Source organism: Boleophthalmus pectinirostris, unplaced genomic scaffold, assembly GCF_026225935.1.
Source record: "Boleophthalmus pectinirostris isolate CB_2022bp ecotype Guang Dong unplaced genomic scaffold, ASM2622593v1 HiC_scaffold_10, whole genome shotgun sequence".
Classification (NCBI taxonomy): Eukaryota; Metazoa; Chordata; class Actinopteri; order Gobiiformes; family Gobiidae; genus Boleophthalmus; species Boleophthalmus pectinirostris.
Genome location: NW_026570971.1, coordinates 13,473,864 through 13,488,932, shown reverse-complemented (window position 1 = coordinate 13,488,932; position 15,069 = coordinate 13,473,864). Strand labels below are relative to the sequence as shown.

Below are 15,069 nucleotides of genomic sequence, written 5' to 3'. Positions count from 1 at the left end.
GCAAGACCATGGATGGATCACGTCATATAAAAAAAAAAATTATAAAAAAAATAGCTATGACCTACAAAAATGTATGTTAGCATGTTAGTTAGTTGTGACCTGACATACAAAGGTTGAGAATGATAGTTACAGATTTGAATTCCTGGTAAAATACTTTCCTTTCAGTACAACAACACAATTCAGCAAATTAATTTGTAGTTCCAGTTCATTAATGCAAATTTTATTTTTAAAAGTTTCTTTTAAATAATCTTTTACACAGCATTTCATTGTAATGAAATACATGGCATAAACATCTCTTCCTCACCTTGGACATTTCATTTGAGAACATTGTGTCGTTCACCCAGTGCTAGTTAAAACAATACAATGCAGTTAACCTTGCCATCAACTTGGAAATACACTGACATTTTGAGTTGAATATAGAAAACAAAGGTGTAGTACGAGTAATAGCTTTTGATCTTAAGACCAGCACCAATTAAACTGCCAAACCCAAACAGTGCACCGCTACCCCTGCAAGCCTTTAAAATGTCCATTGCACTTCCCAACTGTTTCTTAAAAACCTTTCTAGTGGCTTATTACAACTGCAGTCATAGTAAAGTTCACTGGGTGAGTTGGCCATTGTCTATCGTCATGGTTGTTTGGTTGATGATTTAAATATTACATGTCAAGAAGCAACACTCTGGGGTCTTCTACCACAGACTTGATCTTCCGCAAGAAAGTGACTGCCTCTCGTCCATCAATGAGACGATGGTCATACGTCAGAGCAACGTACATCATGGGACGGATCTCCACCTGGACCAAAAAGACACTCATTTAAAAGCTGGACGTGGGTCATGATTAATGGTTAATGTTAAAATGCTCTTTAACCTTTCCACCAACTGCAACAGGCCTGTCAAAGATGCCATGCATGCCCAAAATGGCAGACTGAGGTGGATTAATAATAGGTGTCCCAAACATGGATCCAAAAACACCACCATTGCTAATGGTGAAAGTTCCTCCATCCATATCTTCAACAGCAAGCTCATTTTTGCGTGCCTGCAAAAGTAAGATTTACAACATAAAATTACTTATTGAAATCGTATTTGGGAAAAAAAAAAAGAAAAAAAAAAAGACCTTTTCTCCCAACAAATTGATGGCTTTTTCAATGTCTGCAAAGTTCATTCCCTCAACATTTCGAATAACTGGGACCACCAGACCCTGCCAGAGGTAAAATTTAGCAAGTCATTATTATTGTATATTTAATTTCACATTATTTCAAGAGTTTTACCTTTGGTGTTGCCACAGCAACACTGATGTCCACATAATCCCTGTACACAATCTCTTTGGTTGTGTCATCAATAACTGGAAAAAAAAAATGTTGGTAAAGTGTACCGCTTCCATTACAATGCAGAGTGTAAAGCATGCATCAACATGGAGTTACAAGCAAACGTTGTGAAAGCCACAAACATATTTAGATTCTTGAAAACCAAGTAATACAGAAAACCTCCTTTAGTGGTTGGAAATAAATAGGGCAGGGTGTAAGGAGGCAGGTACATGAGCTGACATGGGTTTGAGGTTTGGAAATGAAACATGTCTTTGTTTACCACATATCTTTATATAGTGACTTGATACCTGCTCGTGCAAACATAGAGACATGGCCAACACGACTAAGTGGGTTTCCACTGTCCTTAAAGGTTACATTTATACCTGCATTGACAGCAGGTTGGTCACTGAGGGCATAGGCAGCTGCTTTCACAAATGCAGACATGAAGCCAAGTTTGATGTTGTGCTTTTTCAGAAAAGCATCTTTATAGCTCTTCCTCATTTCGGAGATGTTACTGTGGAAAGAAAAGCAGACCGTAATTGTTTTAATAGCCTTTACAAATGCAGAGGCAAAGTATGGTGAATTAGACCAACTGAGATTTAGCTGCTAATTTTTTATCACTAACATTTTTTCCTTGTATATCTCACTTTTTAATTGTTTGTTTTCCTGTCTATAACACTGTTGAAGCTCTAGGGTTTCTTCACTAACACAATTAGCCCCTCCCAAGACACAGACACTCCGAGAAAGAAGAGAAGAAGCGATAAAAATCTTCATTTTCTAGAGCCTGTAAATCTTATTGGGCTGTCATAAAAGCCCATATCAGTGGAGGCAGCTCCAGCACTCAGCACACAGGTCTCTGTGGGCCCTCTGCTCTGACTCGCTCCTTCGGCTCCAGATGAGCCCTAGCCTGGGAAGTCTTCCTCCAGACCGTCAATGTCAATCTAATTAGGATACATAGAAAACCCTGAATAGCGGAAAGCTGACACCATACATTTGCGGGGAAAAGAAATCCTCAAAGTGTCCTCTTTAGTGCTGAGGGCAAGTGCAGACAACAACATTTCCTTGTAAATTAATAAAACCTGTTTTAACCATTCTTATCTTGGTTTTAGATGGAATTATGACCAAATATTTACATTCCTGTGTTTAAAAGGGTATCAGTTTTCAAAAAGCTTTTCCTATTGGGCTGATTCAATCTATAACCGTCATCTTCTGTAAACCATTTGTGTTGTCTTGTTACGGCTTTCAACACATTATAAACTAATTCTTTACTGTAAATAAACACTTTGTGTAAAATACCCAAATTTTATACTGTATAGTAATAACTACATATGCAAAACAATGTGATGATAATAATGAATTTCCTACCTCATGTCAACCTCATTAAAAGTAGTTAACATCGCACAAGTGTTTTGAGCTTCCTTCAGTCTCTGGGCAATTCTCAGTCTCATCCGGTTCATCTTTACCTAATTTACAGAATAAAGAAAATATAGTTCTATTTTAAATGCATAAAATATTATAATAATGGTTGTGATATTAACCAACCCTGCTCTCTGTCCTGGTCCCTTTCGCCACTCCTTCTGTTTGAGCCACAGGTGCAGCTGGAGCTGGGGTGGGTTTGATCGCTGAAACTGTAATGAAGATTTACAAGTAAGTACTTTTGGATGTAGAACCTCTGCTGAGAGTCCTGAGAAGGTCCAAAGATTAAATCAAGTAATGTAAAGTAAGAGTACAGCTGTTAAGTGCACACTTCTCACATGACACGGACCTTCTGTCTCCTGATGACTAACCTGGTTTGGCGTCCATAGCATGTGCTGGCACAGGTGGCACAGGGGGCATTGCGGTGGGAATGGGGCCCACAGTGGAGGGAGGGGGTGGAGCGGGAGAGGGAGGAGGGGGGGCTGTTGCAGCAGGGGCTTCCACTTTAGGGGCCTCAGCTGCTTTAGAAGCACCCGCTAACAAAGTAGAAGGAAAATGAACAACTTTTAAATGACAATGCAAGGACACAAATAAATACTTTAATAAAATAAAATAAATAGAAATTAAAACTAAAGAATAGTTAATATATACCTCCTTTTCTCAGCTTGAAGAGTGGAGTACCACCTTCAACTTTGCCTCCATCAGGAACCAAAAGCTCCTCAATCACTCCAGCTGCAGGGGAGGGGACTTGTACAGATGTCTGTAGACAAGGATCAATAGTATCCATAGTAAGTACATTCAAAATATTGAAGAAATAAACCAGTGTAAAAAGCTAAATAAATTTACCTTATCAGTCTCAATTTCACACACCACCTCATCCTCTGTCACAGTGTCTCCAACAGCTGTGGCAAGAAACATCTGCTTGAGCATTTCAAACAGAGACAAATCCATTCTGATCATAAAATCATTGTTGGAAATAGCACTTACCTTTCTCCCACCTCACATCTCCCTCTGTGACAGATTCTGCAAATGCGGGGGTCTTAACTGTGACAACTTCATCTCCTAGGATATTACAGGACAAATGTCATGTTTAATTGAGCCATATCAGTTTTAGATCAGAACATAAAAAGTATTTAAACCTACTGTAGGCTGCAGATGTCCTAAAGTACTGAATTTGGAAGACACTGGACCGAGGTTGTGAGTTTCTGTTTGAAAATGTATATGAATAAAAGAGAAATTAGATAACCCAGTAGTACTATATTGTGCAATGTGAGAAAATTTGACTATGACAATAAATACACAACAAAGATACATTTAACTATTAAAAGTAAACTTTTAATTAAAGTTATTATGTTTATATTTTGAGGAACTTAATGCAATTGTACTTACAGACTTTTGTTATAAATTACACCATGACTAGTAGAGAGAGCTGTGGGATTTAAAAAGAATGCAGAAAAAATTACACAATATATAGTTGATAGATCAGACAAGAATTGCCAGCAGACGAGACTAACTACATACCTGCAGTAGCTTGACGGGAGAACACTCTATTTCCCTATCACAACAAAAGCACAAAGTTAAGCCAATGGTCGGGGATACATGTCTAATCCATAGAGTCTAAGGTGTAACCTTTGACATTTACAATAACCAGCGACCATGGGGTTTCAAAAGAGTCTTTACAAATGACTCTACTATTTACCGTGGGTTTGCAATTAACATATCTGTGACGCCAAGTTGATTATGCCAATGCTAGCGTGTGGACAGTTTTTTCGTAACTATCACACAAAAGTACAGACTTATCTAGCTACTTGCTTATAACGTTCGTGTGTATTTAGCATGTCGATGCTAGCACAGTTAACTTAACCTACAGGAATATTTAGAATAACTCTAATTCATAACTAGTGAGTCGATTAATTATGCTTAGTAAAACACTTTTTGTGTAAACACAGGTACACCGTCTGAGTGTGTTATTTGACCTGAACACACACTTAAGCAAAGCTCTGAAGGAGTGAAGTGTCATACTGTCCTTGGCTCCCAATGTTACGGCCTGTGTGGCCTACAGCAGCGAGCAGCTAATGCTAACGCTAGGTCCACAGACACTCCACTGGACACACATGCGGCACAAACGCTCCGTGTGACGGGGAGCAGCTCAAAACCACGCACTCTGTCGCCTACCTGGCGGATAACGGAGAGGGAACGGCCCAAATTCCTGCTAAGACACCGGGAATGAGATAACATGATGGCTGTGTGACAGCAGCCCGGTCAGCGGAAGAACTCCGGTCACAGCGAAGAGCGAGAGGCGAGGAAGCGGCGTGGGACAAACCAAGTGGAGCGAGCGGAGGGGTGCGCACAGGAGCCGCTCCTCCACTCTATCATAACCTGGACCTATGGGTATGGGCAACAGTAAAAGCCCTCTCAGTTTACAGGCTAACATAAAAATAGGCTGGAAAAACACATGTAAGGTAACCTCTCCCTCCCTAACGTCTTTTTAATTGCTTTATTCTTTATTATTCTAACTTTGCATTTATTTGAAGCTCAAGATAAACAGACTTACTAGGGTAAACGTATTTTATTTTGTCTATTTGTCTTTTATATATTATTTATATATTTTAACACTGTCTGACATCCTGTAACCCCAAAACTACGCTTATGCTGAACTTGTGAAGCTTTAATATATAATCACATTTGTTTTGCGTGACCACGCCCTCCCTGTTTGATGGTGCGCGCGTGCTCTTCACTCTGTCCAGCGCGCGGAGGACAGGCCAGTCCTCACAGCTCGACCCCGCGCAACAGGTGAGTGCCTCTCTCCGCACTACAGCCTTTAAGCTTTGTGTCCTTTTCTCCACTGACCATTTTCAAAACATTTCAAAACTTCTAACTCTTTTGGGTAGATTAGGTAAGTGTTTTATTTGTATTATTGTGTGTGCTTTTATCTGTGTGCATTCTTCCACAGTTTCAAAGTTTGATTTCTCTATTTATTTATTTTTATTATTTAGTTTAGGGGAAAATATATAATAGTCCTATAGCCTATATAAGGTCAAAGCTGCTTGATTATTGTACATCAGAAGCTATAAAACAACTGTAGGCTAAACATAAAGATTTAATATTTTATATTAAGGCTATAATTTTAATACAATTTACTACTGTTACATAACATTTCAAAACTTAAAATTTTATAAAATTATTGTATTTTACTTTTAATAGTGCACATCATTGATGTTTATTTTATTTAGCACTGAGACACCTAAACTTACCTTACGATTTCTTTAGATTGGTATACATTTATTAGTTTTATTTTAAAATATGACTTTTTGTTTATGTATTTATTTAGTTAAACTGGAATTCTAATCTTATTTCTGCCCAAACTTTAAGGGCTGAAACCTTTAATCAAAAGCCTGGAAAGTGAAGCGTGATTGCTATGTGTTACCTCATCATCAATTTATTCTGTAACAATTGTTTGGGCTTTCTTGGATTTATGACACTGAATTGATATTTTCAAAGTAGAAAAGTGACAAATTGATCTTTATTTTTTGGCATCTTTGTATAGATTATATTATCATCTCTTGTTGTCTCTACTGTATTTGAACACATTATCAATAATTTAAAAAAGTTTTAAACTATATATGGATGTTAAGATTTTTTGTATAGTATGCTTGTATTTTGTTTATAATCCAAATATCCACATAATATTCAATTAATTTTTAAAAATTTCTAGATCATCATTTCTTTTCTGCCGTGCTCTTGTGCTGCATGTTGAGCATGAACCTCAGTCTTCCTGATCAGAGCATGCAAAGCTCGGGTGAAGGCGGTCTAGACGAGGACAAGCCTGAGGTCCTGTTGCCCTGCTTCAGAAGAAACATGTACGAGGAGCCCCTGCCCTCCACACCCTACCCCAGTGGCTCCATCATCTCCCAGCTCCTGAGAAAGACTCTACCAGCGAAGAGAGCCATGGAGGAGGGACACTACTACCTGTGCAGTGGCGACTCTGGTCAGGAGGACCGCAGCAGTGTCTCCTCCAAGGACAGCATGACAGAGGCAGCATCCCCCAATGTGTCCACGGGGGCCAGCTTAGAGGGGGAGCATCCCATCAGTGACCACCTGCAGGTAAGGATGTCACAATGTCAAATTTTAGTGTTAACTTTACTCTGAAAAGTAACATAGCAGTTTGGTCTTGGTTAATAATTATATAAGTGAAAAAATCATGAATTTGCTTTTGTGTGGCCAACTTATCAAAATAAATGTTCTTTTCTGTTGCTTTGCGACAGAAAGTTATGTGCATTATGGTTCACGTATTATGGACATAGATTACATTTAAATAAATATTATTATATACTTTAAAAAATGCTAGGTGATCAGAATGTTCAAAATTGTAGATGAAATATTACCTCAGATCTAAATCTCACTGTCTATACAACAAACAATAAGCAACAATTTTGAATTTCAAGAGTAGACATGTTAGTTTGCTATAATATTACAAATATAAGGTAAGTACCATTTTGTAAGCTCAAAATTATACTTTATCTTCACAAATTTATAATTTTTCTTAGGTATGTAATAAATCTCTGGGTTAAATGAAAATTATTGTGGGAGTTAGTATTTCTCAGCATTTAATTGGTAAAACCTAAAAATCCTGGTTTTGCCTTCATCAAAAATTCTAGTGTCTATCATAACTGCATAATAAATAAACAAATGATGTAAAAGGCAGTTAAAGACATGTGACTTTTAACCAGGCTCTGATATCACTCACATATATATGATTTTTCATATTTGTGATATTTTGAGGCTAATCCCAATTTCTGTATTGAAATTCAATTATATTTCACTTCACTTTTGCCTCCAGTTGCCTCTAATCCGGATTTTAAAATATCTTTGTTTGCAGACTTTTAAAGGGTCTACTGCTGGGATCTAGATTCTAGAAAGTAATAATGTCATAGTCCCAGGTGGGGGACAAGAGACAGTTTTCTCTATTAATTACATTGAATTTTTGCCATGAAACATCCAAAAGAAATTAAAAATGTTGACCCTGGACTGAAATTATTGACAATAATATATCCTATATTTCAAAAGAAACCTGCATTTTTACAGTATTCATTTTAGCTGCCCCCTGTCTGTATTAAATATTACTACAGAATGTATTCATATTACACCTGCAGGTTTACATCTGTAATCATGGTTAAATGTACAATCTATTTACTTTCTCCCCGCAGGCAAAAAGAGCAAGAGTGGAGAACATCATCCGTGTGATGGCTGGGTCTCCAACCAGCCGGCCGCACGGGGATGGTGAGAAGTCCGAGGCTGAGGTGAGAGAGGGGAGGGAAGCTAGGGACCCCTACAGGGAGAATAAACGTAAACAACGACTGCCCCAACACCAAGAACACAGTTTAGACATGGGCCGAAAATTAGGACGTGCCAACAGCAGTAAAGACGAGGAGTGCCACAGACTAAAAGAGCAACTCCACAGCATGCAGCGCCTCCTACAACAACTGCAAGAGAAGTTTCTACAAGTTTACAACCAAGAAGATCCAGATGATGAGATCAACTTAGACGAGAGCACAGAGTCGAGGTATGTCAGCTCTGAAGAATACTTTGACAGGAAGAATAGCAGAGTGGCCACAGAGTGTAAAGATCGGGTCAAATTAAGCTACATGAGGGACAGTTTAGAAGACACACTGAAGGAGGAGTTGTCCCTGGCGGTGGGTGAGTGTGTGGATCGGGTTTTCAGAAAGATGGCACCTACAGGGCTGGACATGTCCCCTCCTCAGCGCATGTGCTCATCTCCAGACCTCAGCGTGGAGAGAAAGGCAACTCAGGAGCCGGCCCAAAGCAATGAGACACCAATCAAAACTCGTTCCTTAGATTATTATGAGGAGTCCCACAGCCCCCAGGATCAAACTGAAGCTCTGTCACTGGTGGTCCGTAAGCCCGTTGTGACCCCCCTCAGCGCCCCATCAGTGAAAAGACCCTTCCCTGTGCACCAGGCTCCCTTCCAGTTCAACTACAGCGCCCCACTCCATGACAGTCAAATCCTGGAGCACCTGTTAAAGTACGGCCCACACTCAAACTTCCTCCCCTGCATGCCCACGGCCGCGGCGATGGACAGGGGTTCCCCAGACACAGTGGACCTGCCCTGGGACGCCATCGCCATGAGGTCAAAGGTCACATCGGGGCACCTGGGTCATCACCCGCGCCCCTCTGCTCTCGGGCCAGTCACTGTGGACAACCTGTGTCTGCCCCACGTCAAGCTGGAGTGTGCGGAGCTGCAGGGCATGGCTGAGCGGAACCCATACATGTCACTCAATATATCCTTTTGCTGTAACAGGTTAAATTCAATTATAGCTAAATCCAAAGTGTAGAGCTTTTTTTTTTTTTACCATTTACTAAGCAGTAGAGACCATAGCATTAACATTATTAATATTTTAAGTAGTGCACATTACTAAAATACCTCAAATAAAAGAGGCATGGCAAAACTATTTTTCATTTTATAAATATGTTAAACTACTGTATTGGTAATAGTCTAAAGTAAAATGTTTACTAAGAGTATGTAAACTAGTATGTTTTGGTCAAAAATGCAAAGGGCCACAAAAAGGCCACTCAGGTATCAGCATTCATAATAGTTATGCTATATTGTATGTCTTCCTAATATCACAGAGCTCAATTGCTTAGTTATGTTATAGACTCTTGATAACATGAAACATTTACCTTTTGATTTTTACAGCAGCCTTCTACATCCATTTGAACAATGGCTAGTTGAGGTTCAGCGCAGCACGGGCAGTTCCAGTAACAAACTTCAAGGAGAATTTTTTCTTTGATCTGGCTAACCCCATAGAAAATTATAGCATCTTCTTTAATCTGAGCAGAGTAATGACTTTAAGTCTAGAAAAAGACAAATAAAAAGGAATACAAGGCTTTGATAAGAATTGCCAGGAACAAAAGCCAATTTTTCAAAGGCAGAGAAAGCATGGGTTTGTGTTTCAGGAAGCGTGTTTTTTTAGACTTGAAAAGGTGCAGGATCTTTTTCCCCATCATCAGAGTGATAGTGGTGCATCTAAAAGGTCACATCTGAGTGCTGCTACTGCTGCTGCAAACCACAAGTACCTCCCCAGCACAACACTTGAGCTCTTGTCTTCAGCGTTTGCTGTCCCTCTGTTACAGTGGACACCGTTAGAAATAAGATAGTAGCTATTTCCTCATGGAAAGTCATGACAAAAAACCTGCACGTAGTGCAAAAAGAATGTCAATATTACATTTGTACTTTGCACTGCATAAAATTAAAATGTACTGTGAAACTGAAATTAATATTTCAAAACAAACCTAAAATGTTCTTCATCTTAAACAGAATGCTTTAGTTTTATTGATTTTAATTGACATTAATTTAAAGAGACATGTCTTAGGATTTGCTATATCTTCACGGAGAGCTGTTTTTCTCTTTGAACAATAGCACATCAATCTTTCATTCCAGCTTCCTTATTTCAAAGGAAGTATAGGATTCCTAATAAATATATGCTATAGTGACCTGATAAGGAAATATTATGACCTAAGGCATAGAGTACAGAGGCTCTGCCCCAGCCCATCTTCATGGCCAAAGGCTGAGACCCCAGGTAGAATTCAATTAATTTTTAATTGTCATGAAAGACGTGGTATATAGACTATAATGTTATTCATATATCAGGCAATATATAGCCTACAGTATGGTTCACTGTCCCTATGCTGAATTTAGGAAAGCCGACACAAAGCAGCATATGCCGTCTTTAAATCAACCTAATTATATCTCAAATCGGCTCTTCCTTTTAGAAACGTTTCCAAACAAACTGTGGTAACTGCCAGACATGAAGTGCTCTGCTGTCTAATTAAAAATCCCTAATCACATTTAGTAATTCTGTTTTGCCAATAAACACATGTTAAGGCCATTATTGACTCTCCGCTTAATGCCGAGCTGTTCTTTAGACAAATTGAATTTAGCCTCAGATTAGGGAACAAAATACTCTGTGCCACTATCACTTTGCACTGTGTGTGTCTTGTGTGTGTAAATTGTATTTGGCCTTAACCTTAAAGTGAACATCCAGGAGGGTCTCACGCCCAGCCATCTGAAGAAGGCCAAGCTCATGTTCTTCTACACCCGCTACCCGAGCTCCAATGTGCTCAAGACCTACTTCCCTGATGTCAAGGTAATTTTATTTACTAGTATAATCATGTTTACCACTCTGGCGACTTGTGCGCATGTTTGGGGCCGAAACATTCAGCGGTGTGTCGGAGGAGAGACAAAGAGGCAGAGGGCTTAAATAACAAAGGCGCTGAGCTGCTAGTATGTCCTGGGGGCAGAGGGAGATACACGGGCATTCTCTCTTTAAAAAGGCCACTCCAGTCAGCAAATGGACTGACAAAAGACTCTGTAGGAGCGGCAGTGCTATTGAGTGTCAACACAGGGTTGGTATTAGAGATGCTGCAGTGTGAGTGTGCAGGCGGCCCGCCGGGCGGGCGGGGGTCTAAACACAACATCCTGTGGCCCAGGCCTCGTGGCAGGCCTCCTTTGGCTCCTCTGTGGTACTCTGTTGTGTCCTTTGTTATTTTGTCCAGTTTGCTGCTGTGTGCTTGTGACCTCTTCTATCCTCTAACAATATGTCAGCTACTACCTTGTTTAGTTGTTTTTCTGACTTGGCCTGGAGTGGCCAGTCAGATATATCTAGATTTTGTGGTGATTTCTTTTAGTAAATGAAGAAGCACAAGAATATGGCTTTGTTGAGTTTTTATGTTGAAGTCTTTGTCTTAGAGTTTTTTGTCTTTGGAATCCTTACGGTTTTTGTTTTTATTTCGTATATTTATATTATGTATAGTTAAAATAAATAATACATATTTAATTAGAATTGTCTGCTAGAATAATTTGCATTAATCATAAACTGCATAGATCTCTACATAGAGGAAGGATAAACACTGATAGCCAGGGTTTATCATTTGTGGTCATTAGTGAGAATATGTCTTGTGCCGACTTGTTGTCTTATTCTACAAGTTCAAAGTTTAAAAACAGGTGCCTAGCAGTTTCCTCCCAGCACATCTCAAGCTATTGTTGTTTTATTTTAAATAATAAAAGTAATTTGTCTGTAATAGTTTAACAGATAACGTTAACTCAAGCGTGAAAATAATTCAAAACAATACTTTATGTGTAACATTATGAGCACAGGGTCATGTGGCCTTATTGTGAACCTAAGAGTCAGTGCAAGCCTGTCCCAGTCTGGCTGTGACCCTGAGGTCAGGGGGGAGGATGCTGGGGAGGCTGCCTGTGTCACGTCTCCTCCTGGCCTAAACTCCGGCGGTGGGAAGTGGCAGAGCACAAAAGCCACCTAATCCCAGTGTCTGATTCCATCGTATCAGCCCGAGTCACCCAGTGTCCTTACGCCGCTCTCACCCGCCACACCACACACAAGAAGTGTCTTTGATGCCTGCCCAGCCCTTAGGCATTTGGCTCCTTTCTTTCTGGATGACCAGATAGAATAACAAGACTAATGTCAAGACACACAGCGCCCCGACAGATGTTTTTTCACCCTGAACAGTGGTGGGAAAAGATCAGAGTCATTAACGTCAAAGTGAGTGACGGAGCATCAGGTGCCTCTGCCCTGCAGGTACAAGGCACTCAAAGCTACAATAGCACACGCGCTTTTAGATTGAATTGAAAACACATCTTCATATTTTCAAGTCAAGTGAAATTGAATTTTTAACCAAGCTTGTCAATTAATTTCCAGAACAAGCTGTCTTTTATATGCTTGTTAACGGCAAAGACTACTACCCATCTTCTGTTTTGCTGCTAGGAATGGGTTTTCAAACTAATGTAATAATAACATTTCTTCCTGTCTCTCTTGCTGTAGTTCAACCGCTGCATCACCTCTCAGCTGATCAAGTGGTTTAGTAACTTCAGGGAGTTCTACTACATACAGATGGAGAAGTTTGCGCGGCAGGCCATTGTGGACGGGGTGGGGGACGTGAAGGACATCACTGTCAGCAGAGACTCGGAGCTGTTCCGAGCACTCAACATGCACTACAACAAAGCCAACGACTTCCACGTAAGTCTCACTAATACTCACCCTTTCACTTTTCAACTAGTTCTACATAGTCAGCATTACATTAGAATAGCGTCATCTTGAACTAGCTGCACCTGTGATACATCCTTACATCCTTACATTATCTAAATTCCCGAGTGATGCTTTATCAAACTGTGGGAAGAGGAAGCCACAAAATCCGACTAAAACAACTGTGGATTAGAGCACCGGCACGCCTGAACGCGGCCGAGATTGCTACTGATGCGGAATGCTGAGAAAGACGTGGCGGATTGTGAGGGAGAAGGGCCTTCGGTGGGAAAGGACTGTCCGTTTTCTTTACCTTGGGACCAAGACATTCCTTTCCCAGGGACGCTTTTTGTCAGGAGATGAGGCCAAAGAAAAATAACTTATACTAACAACTGTTGTAACTCCCCAGTGGATGGGAAAGAAGTGCGGCACGGCGGATATCTCCCGGCATTCCTTGCAGCAAATCCTTACGCAATGATGAAGTTCAGGTTCAGGGATGGTACCTTACTACTAAAGGTTAACAAAATAGAGAAAGATAACATTTGCTGGCAATTCTTTGAGAACAACAAAGTATGACAATTTTCATAATATCATAATTTGAATTTATCTGTATGAGACTAGGGTTGTCAAAAGTATCAAAAATAAGATACTAATCGATATTACAGCTAGTAGTGAACCAAGGTACTCATTTGTGCAAGTACTAAAAAAGTCACATTCACAGAACAGAAGTGAACCTTTCCTGAATAGCTTTAGAATGATCTTGAGCTGTATAAGGCCACACCTAGTACAGTAAAGGTCTATATGGATCACTGTTCCACCTACCTGGACGACTGAAGGAATACATAGATATACCACATGGTAATATAAAAGGAAGTTCTATGATTTAATGCTCAAATTGAAAACATGAATGAGACACATGTTTTACTATATCACTCATATAGTCCATAACCTTACTCTGGTAATGACTTTAAGAATGTCAGAGATGAATCACAGCATATTTCAGAACAATTCAACAACATTCTTCGGCCCACAACCACAAGACCAGGCTTTAGATTTTGTGCGTCCCACCTGTGAAGACTGCCTTTCATATTCCTAATCCTAAATCAATAATCACACCGACTGCGAAGAAGCTACATATTTATCTCTGATCTTATTAATTTGACCCCAGTGGGACCAGGAGTAACGCTCGTTTATTTCTAAACATTTGTGATTCGCCTAAAACCCCTGAAAAATGAAAGCTTACTCAAGTTCAGGTTGGAGAAAAGCGGCGCAGCTAATCAAAGCCAGTCTTTAATTGAAAGTTAATGCTTGCAACGATGCATTTCTAGTGCCGAGAACAAAGAGATGCGCTCCCTTTTATCAGCTTTGAAGACTTGCCGTACATGACTTAGTTTGTGTGTTTTGAGGAACTGACTTGGAGCCGCCCTCAGCATCATTTTAAGGATTCATATGGAATAACTAATAAGCGCTCACCTTTTCTTCTCTTTGTTTTGCAGGTTCCAGAGCGATTCTTGGAGGTTGCAGAAATCACCCTACATGAGTTTTACAACGCCATCTCCGCATCCAAAGACTCGGACCCCTCATGGAAAAAGGCCATCTATAAGGTGATCTGTAAACTGGACAGTGAGGTGCCAGAGGAGTTCAAGACGTCTGCCTATTTATAAACAGACAATCGACTGCTCTTATAGTGCTTTTAGTGGAATGTAGATACTAAAGAATCTATAGCTGTACATGCCTGTAAATCCGTTAGTGAATGCTGTTGTGTTTTGTTGATTTGATTTTTAGTGTTTCTCTGGTTTGAAATATTCAAACTAAAATGTAAATATGTGATGTTTACAAAGGTTTAACTGTGAAATCTGGCATAATTGAAGTTATTGGTATTGACCATTTATAAGTTTCATTTTTGGAGGCATTTTTCTGCCAGTTGTGAAATACATTTGCAATTTTTAACAGGTTATGATAAGCCTAAGGTGAAGTTGTAGTCAATTGTGTAATATAAGTATGTATTAATATAAGTGAGGTTGGAGGTAGCACATGGATAGACATTTATTTTTAGCCCACACTGGACAATTAGTGTTTACCTTTTCATTTTACATTGGAGATAATGTTTTGAAGAAAAACATGGTGCTTACATTTTTTACAATTTAAATTTGAATTTATTCTTGGAAAGTCCCTTAAGATGCAGCATCTCGTTTTCAAGGGGGACAATTTAATCTTGAGTTTACTTTTTTTTTTTTTTTTTTTTCAATATTTTGGAATTCCCACTGTGTTGCTTTGATTCCACCTTTGTATTTTTTT

General features: G+C 39.6%; 2 protein-coding genes across 2 annotated transcripts; one reads left to right on the top strand and one right to left on the bottom strand.

Moving 5' to 3' along the window:
• Positions 1-191: 191 nt before the first annotated feature.
• On the bottom strand, positions 192-5,038 carry dlst (dihydrolipoamide S-succinyltransferase). The gene is made up of 15 exons (XM_020919430.2): positions 4,892-5,038; positions 4,238-4,271; positions 4,106-4,145; positions 3,860-3,921; positions 3,704-3,778; positions 3,563-3,618; positions 3,368-3,476; positions 3,088-3,252; positions 2,843-2,928; positions 2,666-2,763; positions 1,684-1,814; positions 1,265-1,338; positions 1,111-1,194; positions 865-1,032; positions 192-789 (listed from the first exon to the last, which is right to left on the bottom strand). The coding sequence occupies exons 1-15, from the start codon at positions 4,952-4,954 to the stop codon at positions 655-657; spliced, it is 1,380 nt and encodes a 459-aa protein (XP_020775089.1). The 5' UTR covers positions 4,955-5,038; the 3' UTR covers positions 192-654.
• Positions 5,039-5,148: 110 nt separating this feature from the next.
• Positions 5,149-14,456, top strand: prox2 (prospero homeobox 2). Its single transcript, XM_020919291.2, has 6 exons — positions 5,149-5,509; positions 6,432-6,820; positions 7,924-9,015; positions 10,774-10,881; positions 12,574-12,768; positions 14,268-14,456. Exons 2-6 carry the CDS (start codon positions 6,467-6,469, stop codon positions 14,433-14,435), a joined length of 1,917 nt encoding a protein of 638 aa, XP_020774950.1. The 5' UTR covers positions 5,149-5,509; positions 6,432-6,466; the 3' UTR covers positions 14,436-14,456.
• The last annotated feature ends 613 nt before the right edge of the window (positions 14,457-15,069 follow it).